Genomic DNA, 16,427 nt, shown 5'->3' with positions numbered 1-16,427 from the left:
GTTCCAGACAAGATGTCTGATTCACTGTATGGGTCAGCATTTAAGATGCTTACAAGTAAATTCATGCCACAGCTAAATATAAGCTTGTCCTATATATATATAGTGGCACTCCAGTTATCCTATGATAAATTTTTAAATGTTGAGGTAATTGGGTATCTTATCACATCCATTTAGAAGTACGATCAAAGTAGTAATAATCTCTCTTGAACCTGCAGCTAATGCAGTCTGTGCCAGTTGTTCACAAAGTGACTTGTTGTGTTGCATTGTAGTGTCTCTGAGCTGACTGTGTCTCTTCTGCAGCTTGTGATTTGCAATTGATGGAGTACATTTTTGTTTCTTTTTCAAACTGTGGTGGTGGTTTAGAACCCACTGGTGATACAGTCTTTAGCAGTTTTTGACCAGCATCACAGTTTGTCACAAAATGCATTGGAGTCCATTTTTTCTGCCAGCTGTGTACTTGAGTCAGAATTAGAGGACATTGTTTTGTCTATTTTGGGGGCAATTTCATGGCTTTAGACCTTGGTGCCAGCACATCCTCTTGCAGCTGTAATGGCTGTGACTTGGACCTGTTGCACAGAAGATGTCAGTTTCTTCTTGCTCTGAAGTCTGTCACTGTGGATGAAAACTTAGATAATATTTTCTGTCCTCAAACCGAGTTCTTCGGAGTCACCTTGTGTGCTAGAATTGGAGTAGTGTATCTCTATTCTTTGAATTTACTTTGTTGTTACTGAAAAGAGACAGTTCTGGATTAGGTTGTTTTTTGTGGTGATTGGTTTCCTTTTTAGGAATTCCATTTTTACTTTGCCTATAATTCTTCCGAGAACATTTTCACTAATTTTGTTTCAGGTTGCCTTTTGAGTCACTCTGAAAAATACCTTTATTGGAATAAAGTAGCTGTATTCCATCCTGCAGATGATTAATAGGGTTTGAGTCAGTTAAGTTGTCTCCAGTGAGGGATATCAGATACTGACACACAAAGTTCTGTTTTGTTGAACACTGCTTGTGCATTCTCAAATAATGAGTGAATGTTAAGAGTTGGTGCAAGTGCTAGAAGTAATCCAAACCCCCTCAAAGCTCATTAGAAGCCAAAATAAGAAACTGGCAAGTAACATTGGTAGGGACAGATACAATATGAGGTACAGGTATGACAGATGTTTTTTTTACTGGATCTCTCTGCTTGTAGTTCTCAGGTATCCCTCTACTCACCTGGTTTATTAGTGCTGATGTTTCCGCTGTTCTGAAGTGTTTCCTCTCACTTACATTAGAAGTGCTGTGCTCTTGAGAGACAGTGACTCTTTCCATTTTTATGTAAGGCTGCACATCATCTGGAGTTGAAATAATATTTATAGCATGTTGGGGTTTTTTAAAGATACTGCTGTTACAGTAACAGCCTTTTGTTAAGGACTGGAAAAAAACCTGAGATCAGAGTTAATAATCTACTGTCACAGGCAACAATATGTCCATCATTGAATCTGGTTCTGTCACAGCAAAGTTTTCTGTGCTTTTTCCCCCTCCATTCTTAGAAGACTGTTCTGGAATCTTAATCTCCTGACTGCAAATAAATTTATGAGGAGTTTTAAGTGACATTTCATTCAGCTTAAAGTGCAGTCTAATATGAAAAATAAGCACTCTTGTTTAAAAACCAGTCAGGGTGCAACTTTTCCATTTTTCTCAAATACTTTTTTTTTCCCTCCTATGAGAATGTGTGCTTTCAGGTGTCTGAATGAACTCATCAAGAACTTTCAGGCTCAGACATTTTCTAGCAGCTTACAATTTTTAGTACCTGAAAATAATTTGGATGTGATGTAGGATTTACTGTTTACTTACATGTTGCCTTAAATCTCTTACTTGGTTAAGGCACGCAAGGGAGCAAGAATTCTTAGTCATTGTGGGAAGTTGAGGACTAATTGCTTTGCTTTAGTAGGAAGAGGTGTTTTTCCCTTTCCCTCAACATTTCTGAAATCTGAGAATTAAAAGTGTTAGAAATTGCAACACTGCAGGAGACTGGTCATAGCAGATTTGAACAGAGAGCATAAAGGAAAGCACTCCAAACCAAAGTGCTGTATTGTTTGGGATCCTCTGTGGTGCTCTGGGAGACCATTTCTTGGGTTAGGGGAGGTGTTCAGTCTGCTCCAATGTGTTGGCATAAGGGCAAAAGCTATGCCAGGCAGAAGGAACTTGCTTGGGAAGTGGTAGCTTTCTATACATGAAGTTGGCTGTGGTGTGATCATTTATATTGTATTTTGAATATCATCTAGCTGTTCTGGGGCACAGACCTCTAAAACAGGTGTGTAAGTAGGCGTTGCTTACACAGTGGTTGTGTTTCTTGGGCAGTATTGGCATCATTGAGTGTAGGAGCCAGCTAAGTGTAGTCTGTGAAGGCAGATTTCTTCTGCCTTAAGTCAGAAAATGATTCAAAATACCAAACTGAACGACGCACCTTTTTAATTAATTATAAACTGTAGATGCCTTAAGTTGTGCTCTGTGTGTTTCCTTGTGCTTGCTTCCCCCTTCTGATTTCCATGGAGAGCTAGAAGAATGTGTAAAATATCCATTGAACCCTTGGAGGAAGACCGCCAACTGTAAGCCTAACAAAGGGCATAATAGAACCCATGTGGAACAATTTGACTGAAAGAAAGTAAAATCTAGTCCCTTTTGGAGGCAAGTCTCTTGTCTGCAAACCACAGACAGGGCAAAAGAATTAACAGAACTTAGCTGACCTATCAATATGGAACTAAATGAAGATGATGGCCTGTGTCACCATCTCCTGCTCCTTGTATCTGATCATCCTCTTTAGTTGCTTATCTGGAGCTGAAGGAACATGTCTGTACTTCTGTAAGAACACACTCCTTGGGGGAAAATGAAGGTTCATGTTCTGTGAATTTTTTCCTTTGATATTGTACATTTGGTGGAAAATTAATTGTATTAGATTAAATAAATATTATTTGACATTGGTTCAAAAATGTGGATTTTAATCATAAAAGGTGTAAAGTATCTCTGATGACCTTCAAACCTTAACTTGTTAGCAGAGCTTGAATTTATGGTATCCTTAATTGCAGCCAGTATGAAACCCTCTCTGTAAGGAATGGATGGAGGCAGGTAACAAGATCCAGAAGGAATTGGGTGGAGAGTTCACCCAGCCTAAGTTCCTGCCTTTATTAATCTGTTTGGAATAAAATGTGTTTCTGTCCGAATAAGGTGGAAACAAATGCATCTGAAAACATTGCAACCTTTCTGTGAGTTAATGCTGCATTCCAGTAAAGGTGTGACTGCATTTCCTGAAAGAAAACTGAGCTAGTGCTAAACTACCTGTTTGGATTCCTGTGCCAGTAAAGTTCACATAGCTGCAGAAAGCTTGTTTGAGGTAAAGTACAGCTGTAGCAGCAAGTGTTGAAGAATGGAGGTGGTGGGATACACCACCATTACCTAGTTCAGTGTCAGTGCATCATCAAGTTGGTTTACGGTGTTTCTCAGACTGGCAGATGAGTGCAAATTTTTCTTAAGCAAAACCATTTTTTTTTATATCCGGTGGTGTTGTTTTCAAATGTGGAACATGACTTTTTTCATCCTGACAACAGTGAAGCCTCTCAAATGGTTCTCCCTTTTCCTACTGATCTTTGACCCTCTTCATTAATTTTGGTCAAATTTCATATGGAGAAATACGAAGAAGTCTTACAAGTTGTGTGAATGCACACATGACAGGAAGAAAGAGTGCTTCTGATGTCAGCTGCAGTGTCAGCCCACTCCTTACTAATGCCCAGGAGAGTAGTAGAAAAATGATGTGGTGCTGGGCATGTGCCTCAAGCAGAGAGGAAGAGAATGTAACTGTAGACACAAACCATTTGAAACTCTTCATCCACCAGCTTTTTTTATGTAACTGTGCTTGGGCACTCCGTTGTGGGAAAGCAAGTATCTTGCTTGTAACCTTACAGCTGTCTTATGTACACAAGAGGGTTTAACGGGTAACAAAAATCACCAGGTGGGAAGATACAATGCCTAGAGTTGCTAGTCTGCCAGAGCTTTTTCTGGTGTTCCTTGTAGCAGGGGTGAGTGCAGAAGCATTAGGAGTGTTTCATTGTTTCTGATTGTAATAAATAACTGATTCTGTACTAAAGAAAAAGGCTCTGCTTCATAAGGAAACAGGTCTGAATAGTTCTTTCATAACAGTAAAATACAACAGATTCCTACTTTCTGAAAGTAATCGTTCAGATTGTTCCTTCAAATCATGTTTTCAGTTTGCTGGTAGCAAAATGTGGTGGTACTTAGTCCAATGAAATAAATGAATTAAAAGTATCTTAAGCATGTTTCATTGACACAAGGACTGTATCAGATCAAACATCAAAAGTTTTGTGATTGCCTGTTCTAAAGTAATGACCTTAAACCTCTTGACTTAAAATTTTAAAAAATCATACTATTCTTACAGACATCACTTGTTTATTATGGAATGCTTCCTAACTCTGTCTTTTACATTAGTAAATTGGCTTAAATGCTTTAATTCAAATATTGTGCTCAGGCTACTTATCTAATAAGCTGAATATTATTGTCTGGTAGCAATATCAGTTGTGAGGGAATTTATCATGTCTCTTTCACATTGTCAAGCTAAAGGAATTGCTGCTTTTTATCTCCAGATACCAACTGCCAACAAATCTCTAGATTAATTTATGCTTGCCCTTTTTTTTTTTTTTTTTATTTTTAATTGGATGAAGGGGAAAAAAAAATCCTAGTGTGGAAAAGACATACCTGTAATAGCAACGTGGGGTAGCCCAGCAACACCTTCGACTGTCCTGGCTAATGGACTGTGTGTGTTGTTTTCAAAATGTTTTCTTTCTTCCTCCCCAGTGCCATCTATCTCTTCAGTAGGAATTCTTTTTACCACTGAACAACCACTCCAGTGAACTTTGGAAACCTTATTCCTTCCCAGTTGTAAAAATCTGCATTCTCCAAAAGGACTTGGCATACACTTTCATAGGGACTGGTCTTGTTGGTCTCCTCCTTGTCTGGTTCTTCTCTTCTTCCCTGTAATCTGCCTTGATTACTGTGGGGGAAAAAAAAAAAAAAAACCTAAAATTTGCTCTTTGTCATTATTATTTTTGTAGGAGGTACCTATTTGAGGAAGTTGGTCAAGAAATAAAAATGGAAGCTTTGCTGCAATTGTTTCTGTAGCTGTCACACTGTGACAGCCATCAAGAATCTCCAGAAAATATGTATCTGACCTACTTTCATGGTTGTCCTGCACAATAAACCTGTCTTCCATGTCTCGCTGCCATGTGGAATTTTTATCTTGGCAAATCAGTAGTGCTTTTATTAAAGAATTACTTACTTACTTAGAAGTATTGCTGATATTGGCAAGATCACAATATGGTGTGGGAGTGGGATTATCCACAAGGAATTCAATTGAATAATGAATCTTCTGCCTGTGTGTGTCAGAGAATTTAGCACTCTAGAATTTAGGAACTGCAAGGACCTGACTCTAGTCAGCACCAGCCTCTCTACCCATCCTCCAGCCAGAGCTTGTATCTTCCCCATCTGCACGTACCTCTGTTTTTTCCACTCCTGCCCCTTGCTCCAGTCTCCCCCATCAGCTCAGTCTCTTTCACCTCACTCTGCATCCTCAGTACTATTCCCAGGTCTAGCAGCTGGTGCTGCAAAGCCAAGAGTCAGAGCTGTAGAGCCTCCTAGTGAGGTGCTTCCTGATAGGACCCTGGTGATGCAGAGGGGCCTGCCTGAATTCAGTATCTGCACACTGGCACGTCTCTACCTGGCATAGGCAAAGTGATGCTGATTTCTAAATACTGTAACTTGCTCTGATTTGGGCAAATTGACAAGAATGACAAAAGATGCACTGCTGGTGCCATTTCAGCCAAATTGCCAAGTGGTAGTTCAAAATGTGACGGTCTTGGAGCTTCTCTAGAAAAAAATTAGACTTTTGGCTTAATACATTCAAAACAACATATTTTCCAAATCACATTCTCAGAAACAGCTAAGCCATTTTACCTAGAATTTTTTTCCAAGTCATTCTGCTTCAGGCTTGGAAAATTTCAGTATGAACTGCTTCTTGCGTAACATCCTCTCCCCCTAAGCCAGCACGTGACATACATGCACAGACACCATAACACAGAATCCTGACACCATGTGAGCAGCTAAGCTTGCCAGCCTATACATCATCTATCTACTAAGTATGAAAACACAGTGTTTATATTCAATAGTTAGCATTTATGGATGAGAAATATCAGACAAAAATGCATATGCCATTGTATTCTCTGCTATGAGTTTTCTGTTTCAGTTAATATTTGTTAACTGCTGTTAATTCATCAAAAGAGCAAACAGAGGTAGTTTAGCAGCAGTAATATCCCTCAGCCACGTTACAAGAGCAGCCTTTGGGAGTTTCATCCTACTTTAACCTCATTCCTGTACACTCGATACAGCCACACCTGAATAAACTATTTTGCACCCGTTTTCTCTTCCAGGATTTCAGCTAGGGAAGTACATTTTTTTCTGTCTCACTACTTCTCTCCATCACCTGTATTATATGGATTTCTTCAGTTTGTGTTTCAATGTGTGCCCCTTTCTTGTCGTGAGAGTTGTTAGATAAAATTTCCTTAAAATCAAAGCCCTAACCTCCTCCAGCCCAAATTAATCCTAATACATCTTAATGAATCCAGTGCTTCTGATCAGCTGAGGTAGATCAATTACAACATATCTTTTGTAATGGGTGATAGTATTAAGCAGAGCCACTTAAAAACTCCTTATGACAGCATAGTATAGCTTATCCTTGCAGAAGTGGCTTGCAGCTGGCTACAGCTCCCAGTCTGCTGTAGGAGCAGTTTATAGGAAAGTCTGTCTATCTACAAGAATGAACATCAGCCTCCTCTGAAAATGCTGCATGACTTCAGGGCAAGGTAAGGAGGTACATGGATAAAACTGCTTGTGCAGATCTTTCTTCCTTTATTCTGCATAGTTTGAATTTGAGACTGAGACATGGCACAAGATTTTTCACTGCTCTCATTGCAATGATGCATTCAGGCCTGAGAAAAATTAGGACTAATGTATACAAAACACCTGGTAAGCTATTTTTTGTCAGTCTTTTAAATACGAATCCATTGTACATAAAAGCCCCTGGGATTACAGACAGGAAATTGAAAACTTCCAGCAAAATATTAGTTTGATCTCACCAAACTGAATTCTTAACACTCACATACATTTTACATGGGTCTGTATCTCTGTAAGTGGCTGTAAGTGCTAACAAATCATATTTCCAAGGCACCAAAACAGTCCCAGTTAATTACAATGTGTAAATAACCAGGATAATATACATAATAATTCATGTAGCAAGATAGGCTACAACTCTTTAGTTACAATAACTTTTCTTATAATTATTAAAAGGGCCTCCCTGATGTTAATTTTTATGGTATGCATAAATTGCTTATGTTAATAGCTGAAAACCTTGTAAAAATTAAATTAAAAAAAAACCAAAAAACATTTGATTTGTTGATCTCTTATGAAGTAAAAAGATTATTCTGTGTTTCCTTCTCTCCTTGCATTTCTCTCATTAGGAACAGGTACAGACTGGGAGGTTTTTTGCTGTCAGGTTAAAGGATAACAGTGAGATACTGACAGCACAATACAACAAGCTAAAGCACTCCCAGCCTCACAGTGAAAGATAAAATACTGCTTTCTAGCTCACTGCAGTTTCCCTGTGCCTATTTAGGGAGCCAAAACCCAACACAGTTTAATGTTCTGAGATGAAAATAGAAGGAGATAAAAAGAAATTAGATGTAGAAGAATGGGGAGTGAACCACAGTTTAAGATTGTACATGTTTTCAAGGGCAAAAAATCGTATTTACTGTATGTGTCATAACAAAGAGCCTCCTGCTCAGTGCTTAGTCCTGCTGCTTGGAAAGGGAGGCTCCTCCACCTCTGCCATACACTGGCCTGTCTAAAAGGGACAGAACTGAGGCAGAGCATGAGGCTCATATGGCAGAGGATACCATTGTCTCAGTAAATCTCGTATATCTGGAAAACCTTCCTAGCTATGACACTTGGAGCTGCTTGCTGTTAATAAGGTAAGGCAAGATTATTCTCTGTTTCTGCAGTTTGGCACTACAATCATCATTTTTAATTAGCAAAGATGGAAGCTGTTCCTAAGCTTAGAGGATCCAGGACCTGATTTGTATCCAAACAGACAAGTCCCATATGCAGTTATCTCCCTTTGACACATGTCATTCCTATCTCCACCCAGAGCATGGCTTCTTCCTCACTTCCCTTTTGACACAGTCAGAACTTAGCTTGCACAATCTCCAGGCCTGAGCTCCTTCCTCTGTGAGACTTGGGGCTTTTATTATTTGCTACATACTTGTGGTCTTAGCAAATGCTGACTGTTACTGATGCTGAAACCAGCACTGGAGAGATGCCTGCCTGCCTGCCTGCCTGCCTGTGGGTGACGGGAAGAAGCATAGATGAGCTGTATGATGTAAAATGGAGGTCATGATCTCCCTGAGTTGCTCATCAAAATATTATCCTCTAATACATATAAACAGGCCTCACTGCTGCAAATTCTTGCTGAATGAGCACCAACCTTGCCTGTCTTTTCCTTCTTCCCTGATTTACTTCTTGCTCATGCCTCAGTCAGCACTTCCCTCTCAGTCCTCTGTTTCCCATGTGCCTGTGATGCCAGGATATGGCTTCATTGCCTCCACATGTTCGGCACGGTTCCTGTCTTGGCTGACCTCCCTCCCCCCTGCCTGTCACCCAGTTTGGCAGCAGCACCTCCCCTGGAAAACTTGTGAGTGCATCACACCCACATACAGAAACCATGACAGAGACTCTCAACATGGCCAGGACTGTCTGTCCCTGAGCTGCAGGGTTCCTGATGCCACCAGTACCTGGCAAGGAGCCACTCTGGGTGGGCAGTGGGACATTAGCATCTGTCTGGTGCAGTGTGACTGTGCTGTGCAGCTCATGTCCTGCAGCACAGTTGCAGCCAGCAAATACCGTACATGAAAACCCTTACAAAGCCTTCCTTAAACTCATATAAGACCTCTGAAAAGCTCTTCAACTGAAAAACCAAACTCATATGCTAACCCAGGAGCCATGCCCTGTACCTTCCATCGCTTTTTTTTAGCAGAGCTAGCCCTCTCATTCTCTAAAACCATTTGCAGAGGGAACAGTGCAGAAGGAACAAGACATCTCCCAAGTAAGTAGGCTATACTGTGCATTCCCAAGTCAACTTAGGAGTGCACAGTATAGCCTGCTTACTCCATCCCCAGAAGCAATGATGCAGCTTCAAGAAAGTCTAGTTATGAAAGGTATGGGAAGAGATAAAGACAAACTTGATGAGTCATGGGAGCATGCCAGGGGCAGAGCCTGCATTCAGGACTTGGGAACACTCCCACCTGTAAACCTGATAATAAGTAAGAAAGAAGTGATTAATAATTAAAATAATTATGGAATAAATTAAGATAATTAGTCTCCTTATTTATCTTCTAAAGTGTTGTCCAAAACTGGAATCCCAGGATTCCAGGCCCTCTGGTTTTGTGCCACCCTATAAAACAGGAGTCCCTGTCATTAGGTCCTAGGCAGGAGTTACTATTTGTGACACCGTCCACTTGTGCAGAGGGGCAACTCCTCAGCTGGGAGGAAACATTGAACTGGGAAGTGGGAGTAGTGAAACCATGACAAAACCAGCTCTTTCTACACTCCAGATATTTTGCAGCTCTTCCTGGTAGATGGGTCAGTCTCAGTGGGGCAGAGATAGCAGTTTGCTACCCCCCAAGGGTGTGTGTGGGGCAGAGAGGCCACGAAACATCGAGTGGGGATGGCAAGCCTGCTGGCCTTGGCACAGGAGGGGAGGAATGTGAGGGTTTGGGAATCCACAAAGAAAGCTGTGGCAGAAGGTAGAAGATGGGTGGTGGTAACATAACTGTGCCTTCTGCACTCCCAGTGACATCCTGCCTCCCTCACCCCACAAACCCCCATCTGTGGTTGGTGCTGTACTCCTGGGGTTCCCCTGCTTTTTTCAGCTGTACACAGCACTGTTACAGTTGGTCCAAATGAAGTTTTTAGCCTGTTTAGTTTCTGCTGCTTAGTGGTTAGCTGTGGTGCCTGTGGCTGTGTCTCTAGTTCCCAGGATTTCCAGGTGGTCCCCCACACAGATGTGGGGAAGGCCCATGACTGGGTTTGCACAATCAGTGCTTAGGTCACTGTAACTTCATCTTACAGAAATAATAGGGATCTTCTATGCAGAGTTCTATTATCTAAGGCAGTGCTGTATCAAGGGTGCTGGCTGGCACCTGCACCTTGTGTGCAGGTAGCAGAAAGGAGGTCCTTGCTCTCCCATCCCTGCCAGCTATGCCTGTGCCAGTCTTCCAGGGGTCTGTCAGGCTTCCAGCACCAAATCACCTGCCCTACACAGACCATGCAGTCAAAGTACACCAAGGGGAGTCCCAGAGGATTACAGGGATCTCTGCAATGAATTAAAAGCAGAAAGAACAGAAAAATACATTAGAGAAAGGAATAAACAAAAGAAGTGTGAGGAGTCAAAAGAAAGAGAAAGTAAGAGAAAAATAGATAGTACATCCCATGTTTGCATGAAGAAATCCAGAGCTCTCGCTACCAGAAAATAACACTGTGTAAGCCTATGTAGCCTATGTGTAAGCCTACCTGCTGATGGTTAAATAACTTCAACAAACAGCTTCTGGACTTCACACACACAGCTCAAATTGTGCAAAGGCAGGAGTGATTGTCCTGTGCTGTGTGACTCCAGCCTTTAATTTTCTCACTTGGTTTGTGTTAAATCAAAAGTCTGACTGCAGTCAAGAAGAGCATTCTCTGGGTAAGAAGCATATAAAAACTGCTAAATGGTCCATCGCTAACAAGAAATTTGTGTGACTGAAGCAGCCATGGGTGTTGCAATGACATTTTCTCCATTTACTTTTATGCATTCTTTCCTTTAAAAACTGGGTAATTGGGGTGTAAGATTTCCTACAAGAGCAAAAACCTGATGGGAAGGTCTGCCATTTGTATTATTAGAGTCACATGTAAGCACCATGGGAAGCTGATGAGATGCTAGAGAGCTTAATGAGCAAAACTTCAGCACTGTTAATACTTCCAGTGATTCATAAAATATTGATAGCAGTCCTGAATGCACTGTGGCCAAGAGGGAGGCCACTTCACCTTCAAGGAATGCACTAATGAAAGGACACAACAGGATTTTCTACTCAGAAAGGTTCCCTGGAAGAGCAAGAGCTACACTTTTCCTATTTGAATTGAATGACAAGAATAAAAACAGGTGGGAGCATTGGAAGAAAATCTCGCTTGAACAAAAGGAGGGAGACAAGGCTGGGTTGGGTATGCTGGATCTGACTGGGCTGCAAGACAGGGATGAGGGTTAGGGGTGGGCTCCCAGAGCTCAGCTTCAGGCTGGGTGGTCCCTGTCAGAGCAGTACATTCAGCATTAGGCTGCTATTAGCTGAGTCATTCTTTAATTTATGGAAGCAAGATAGGCCCCAAAAGCCCTAAATGACAACTAAGTAATAACCAGAAGTCAGGCACACCCTAAACTGCATTTTAATTTCCCCTTTTGTGACTCAAGAATGCAGCTGCCTCCTTTGCTGGAATAATGGTAACACACACGCTCTTGCATTTAAGCCTGTCAGGTGTTCACGGTGAATCCATGCACGTCTGCATGTGAAATGCATGTCTGATCTGCTGGGAGCATGGGCTCTGAGCAGGCACCTCCTCGGGGTTATCAGCAACCTGAGTGAGACCTGAAACCCACATGAGCTGGCACTGGTGTCTCACCTAGCTCCTGGCTTCCTTAATTTGATGCAGATGAGTAGCCTTCCTGAAGTCACCTGGCTACTCACCTGAGCTTGGGAGCTGAGCAGCACAGGCAGGCAGGCAGGATCATCTGCTCCCACCTGTGCTTCCTAAACACAGGTTTCAGAGTCAGCTCGACTAGTGCAAACCCACTGACATGCCCCAAAGGACAGAAACTGAAAAATGTGGTGAGGGTTTTTCAGACAATAGTTCGAGTTTGAATCAAATTTAATATCTTCATGTTTAATGATGAAAAACAAGCAACAGTGGGATTATGTAGTGCTCAGATTTATGGATGCATTATAATTAGAAAATTAGTATGTACTGTACTTGTGAATTCAGCCAACAGAAGAGAACAGCTTGGATATATGTAACCGACAATGACATGTATCCACTTGTATGTCAAAGCATAGGGGGTTTTGGTTTTTTCCCTAATGCAGTGCAACCTGTCATGACCTAATTACATTCACTGGAGACAGCACAACCCATGTTTCCAGACAGTAAATGGCCTTTTCACTCCTGATTCTTGATAAAATTCTGAATGTAATATTTTACTTTTCACTAGAGCAATTTAAGACAAAGTAAAGCTTTTTTTTTGTTGTTTTTTAACAATATATTTGCACGAAGTTAGAACGTGAGCAATGATCAGGCTTAATATTAAAAAAAAAAAAAGAGAAAGAGGTACCTATTTGCAGTTAGAGTGGTTTCTATCTAAGATGCTCCTAGCAGGCAGCAGTTCTGCAAGTGTAGTGAAATTAGTGTTTATAAATGTTACTATAGTAACTGTATCTGTAGCCACAAGCTGGTAGACTTACATTTCTGGTTATCTGGTGAGCATCAGAGTGTGATGGAAAAAAAAAGACATGGTATTGTAAGGCAGCCATGCTCTTGAGGATTCAAGAAGGAACTGCAGTAAAATTATTTGCTTCCTGACAACTTTTATCTTTGATTTTACTTTAATGGAATTAATAGGTTTTCAGGCTTTTAAGGACCATAAGGAATAAGGTTGTTCACCTAGGCTGTGATCCTGTGAGCATTCACCTGTGCAGCTTCAGACATAAATGGCCACTGAACGGCCTCAATGCACGAGTGGAGTTATTCACCCGTGTGAAAACAATAAATGTATTTTTAGAATCAAAACTGTAGTTCATTACATGCAAGTGTGCAAACTTAACCCTGGGTTAAATATCATTAACTACCTGGTTAAAGGAGAACCTGGTGATTTGGAAAAAAAAAAAAAAAAAAGGAAAAACATACTGGGGGATGTAAAGGTACAGCAGCTCCCAGGAAAACTAGGAGTCTATGTTCAGTCATGGATATTAAGTGGTCCATGGAAGCCAGCGTGTTGTTCCAGATGTGCTCTTTGCTTGTAACATTTGCTGCCGAGAAGGAGTCGTGGGAAAGCTGAAAGTGAAACTAAGCAAGAACAGTTTCATTTTCAAGTCCGAAAGGAGAAACCTAACCGGCATAAAGAAAATGCAAGCAAAGGGCTTCATAGGTGGCTGCTAACATACAGCGGCTATTTGCTATTTTAAAACGCGATTCGGACACTTAAAAATTTAAAAATAAAAGACGAAGAAAATTCTCTCCTAAATTTCAGAGAAACTGGATTTTTTATGACATTTAATTTCCTGTTAAGCTTGAGGCTGCTACCGCCAAGGGCAGTGGCTCCTCCACCTTAACCAGTCCGTCTTAAAGCGCCGGGGATGGCAGCAGCCATCTTACGGGTCGCTGTCACAGCTGCTGGGAAGCCCGAAGCCAGCCCCGGCCTCCGCCGCCGAACCCCGGGGTACCGCGGCTCCGGCGAGCCCGCGGCGGAGGCCGGAGAGCAGGTCCCGACCCCCACCCCCATCAACACCCTGTCGATTTCGAAATCTCAGCAAAATAAAAATATAAATAAGTAAATAAAGAAAAACAACAGACCCCCTTGTCTCATGAAATACGTAATTTTATTCCATTCTGTTTTCCTATAATTTCATGAATATGCTAACTCGCCGTATAACACCGGCTTGAAAATATCCCCAGGAGCTGCGAGGGAAGAAGGAGACCGCAGGGTTTTGTCATCTACCCTTCCCCCCAAATACTATTTCACATAAACCTAGAGTTATTTTTGCTTTCCCCACGCAAGGTGCCAAGGCCCTGCGCCTGCAAGAACTCTCCCTGATCTGGGACTCCCTTCCAAACTCATACTGCTACTTTGATACTTCAGCTTTACACATCAAAGAGCCGTAAACCCCACGCAAACGCCCAGCCACAATCCCAACCCTTTAAACCGTGGTGCCGTACTACGGAATTGCCATTTGCGGTTTCTCACGGCTCAACCACGTTTTTACATATGTGCAACGGGGCAGAACCGCCTCACACCCGGTGCACTTGCTGCTATGCATGGAGTGCACTCTCTGCGGCAGGACCATTTGCTTAATTTAATTTTCAATTAAAGGGTAATCCCTTTAAGATATAAACTGACCTGCTCTCAACACTTGTTTCTGGACACAACAAAAAAACCGAAACAAAAAAAAACCAAGACCCAGAACCAAGACATGAGGAACTGAGCAGAGAGTTTTTGAATTTTCTGGTATCACAAACTGACCCGTACTTTTACATTCAATTAGAAATCATCTGGGGAAGAAGACTGAACCCTTCATAGGTGGCCGCAGAGTGCACAGTGTGGGAAGGCAGTGGTTAAGCCAAACAAAGTAGCGGCACTCCGAGGGGCCACAATGGCTGCGGCAGCACCGCGGGCTCACCGGGGTTCGGGACCGTTCGACACTGACAGCAGTGCCGCCTCTTTCTAGGGCAACTTTCCGCGCAGCCTCCCGGAGGGCCGGGATGGCTCCATAGCGGCTCCGCATGCAGCGGGTGCCGCCGCCGCCGCCCTTCCCGCGGGGGTGCCGCCCGCCCCGCGCAGCCCCCGCGCAGCCCCCGCGCAGGGAGGCGGGCGCGCCCTTGCGGTGCGCAGCGGCGGGAGGCGGGTGCGGCCCCCCCGCCCCCGCCGGCGGGGCAGGAGCCGCCCGCGGAGCGGCGGGTCCCTCCTCCCGCCCCCCCGGGGAGCAGCCGGCGGCGGCGGAGCGGCGAAGGGGAGGGTCTAAGGCCGGGCGCACCGCACCGCGCCGCGCCGGCTGGCCGGACGGACGGGCGGCTGCCGCCGCGCCGCGGGCATGGCGGAGCCTGGCGGCGGCGGGGCCGGGGCGGCGGGCGGCGGCGGGCCGCAGCAGGGCTCCCCGGCCGCCGCGGGGGTGGCCGCCGGGGGGCCGGTCCGCAGCGCCGCCGAGAGCCCCGGGGGACCCGGCTCGGCGCGCACCGCGGGGAAGAAGGCGCAGCTGCGCGCCGCGCCGCGGGCCAAGAAGCTGGAGAAACTGGGCGTCTACTCCGCCTGCAAGGTACACGGCCGGGCGGCCGCAGGAGCCCACCCGCCCACGGAGGGTGGGGATTTACGGGAGGGGAGGGAGGCGGTGAGGAAGTACCGTGCCCTTCCCTGCCCTGCCGGGCGTGGGGGCGGCCCGGCTGCCGCCCGGCGCTGTCCGCGGAAGTGGCCGCTACGGTGCTGCCCGTGGATCCCGCTCCCCCCGGAGCTTTCCGGCCGGCGGCCGCAAAAATTAAACCCGCGCGCAGAGAATACGGGACCGCGCGGGCAGCGCCGCCTCTCTCCCGCCCGGGGAGCTGCCCGTCCCGGCGCCGCCGCTGCTCCGCCCGCCGCTCCGTCTGTCCCTCTGCGGGCGGGGCGGCTCCCGGTGCCGGCGGTGAGCGCTGGGTTAGCAGCGCTGTCGCAGCGCTCCCCGCGTAAACATCCCGGCGGCGAGCTGGGCACCCTTCTGCTCTGCCCGGAGGTCGCGGCCCCGGCCCGGGCGTGGCGGCGGCCTCGCAGCGCGGAGCTGTTGACACCGCAGAAGCCGCTGCCCCGAGCTGGAGCTGGCACCGTCGCCAGCAGCTCTGGCAGAGGAGCGAAGGGGCGCGGCCTCCGCGCTTGGGAAAGTTGTGTCCCCGGCGGTCACGTAGCGCCGGGCCGGTGTCCGGTGTTTGGTGCCCGAGCCGACGGCGGGCTCCCCCATCCACCTGTACCCCGCCCCAGCGGAGCTCTCTGCTCCGTGTCTGCCCGGCGCTCGCATTCAGGAGTGCTGCTCCTGGTTTCCCATCACAAGCACTTTCTGTCCACCTGCGATTTTCTCCTTGGTGGGGAAGCGGGACTCCCCTGTTTATTGCGGAGGGAGGGAGCTCGGTCAGAGCTGTCGCTCCCGCCTTCGGAGCTCTGACCGCGGGCATTGTCGCCTGTGCTCAGAGCACGGGCCGCTGGCTGCGCTGCTGCTGTCAGGGCAATTTGTGGATGCACAACGGGGCTGACATGTTTAGATTGGCAGCGCTGATGTCAGATCCTCTAATAATGCTTTCAGCATTGAGAGTAGCTGTTTGTGAGAAAAGTGCATCTTGTTTTCTCTGTTCTCCTACTTCGGCAGACGTTAAGTGAAAGGCCAAGCTAACAAACAAGACAAAGCATCGTTTTATGGCTCTATAGTCCTGTCTGGTGGTGCGAGGAGATTTAGCTGTATGCTGAAAGCTGCTGAAGGCATGGTGCAATGCTATCGTGGGAGGGCAAATTTCGGAAGCCACACACA

The 16,427-nt window shown here is 45.1% G+C and overlaps 2 protein-coding genes across 2 annotated transcripts in view; one reads left to right on the top strand and one right to left on the bottom strand.

Annotated features, from left to right (window-relative positions):
• Window positions 1-127: 127 nt before the first annotated feature.
• On the bottom strand, window positions 128-13,669 carry PP2D1 (protein phosphatase 2C like domain containing 1). The gene is given in 13 exon segments (XM_048321217.1): window positions 128-243; window positions 245-449; window positions 680-826; window positions 1,076-1,178; window positions 1,181-1,204; window positions 1,207-1,245; window positions 1,248-1,288; window positions 1,290-1,325; window positions 4,737-4,934; window positions 4,936-5,051; window positions 5,054-5,440; window positions 8,806-8,963; window positions 13,543-13,669. Coding segments are annotated over 13 exon segments (1,692 nt in total). The 3' UTR covers window positions 128-132.
• A 1,306-nt stretch (window positions 13,670-14,975) lies between these two features.
• Window positions 14,976-16,427, top strand: part of KAT2B (lysine acetyltransferase 2B) — a 39,965-nt gene continuing 38,513 nt past the window's right edge. The window contains exon 1 of the mRNA XM_048321206.1: window positions 14,976-15,197. Within this exon, the coding sequence (XP_048177163.1) occupies window positions 14,976-15,197 (222 nt within the window). The remainder of the gene's footprint in view (window positions 15,198-16,427) is intronic.

The sequence above is a fragment of the Corvus hawaiiensis genome, chromosome 1, assembly GCF_020740725.1.
Source record: "Corvus hawaiiensis isolate bCorHaw1 chromosome 1, bCorHaw1.pri.cur, whole genome shotgun sequence".
Lineage (NCBI taxonomy): Eukaryota > Metazoa > Chordata > Aves > Passeriformes > Corvidae > Corvus > Corvus hawaiiensis.
This window is presented reverse-complemented; position numbering and strand designations above follow the sequence as displayed.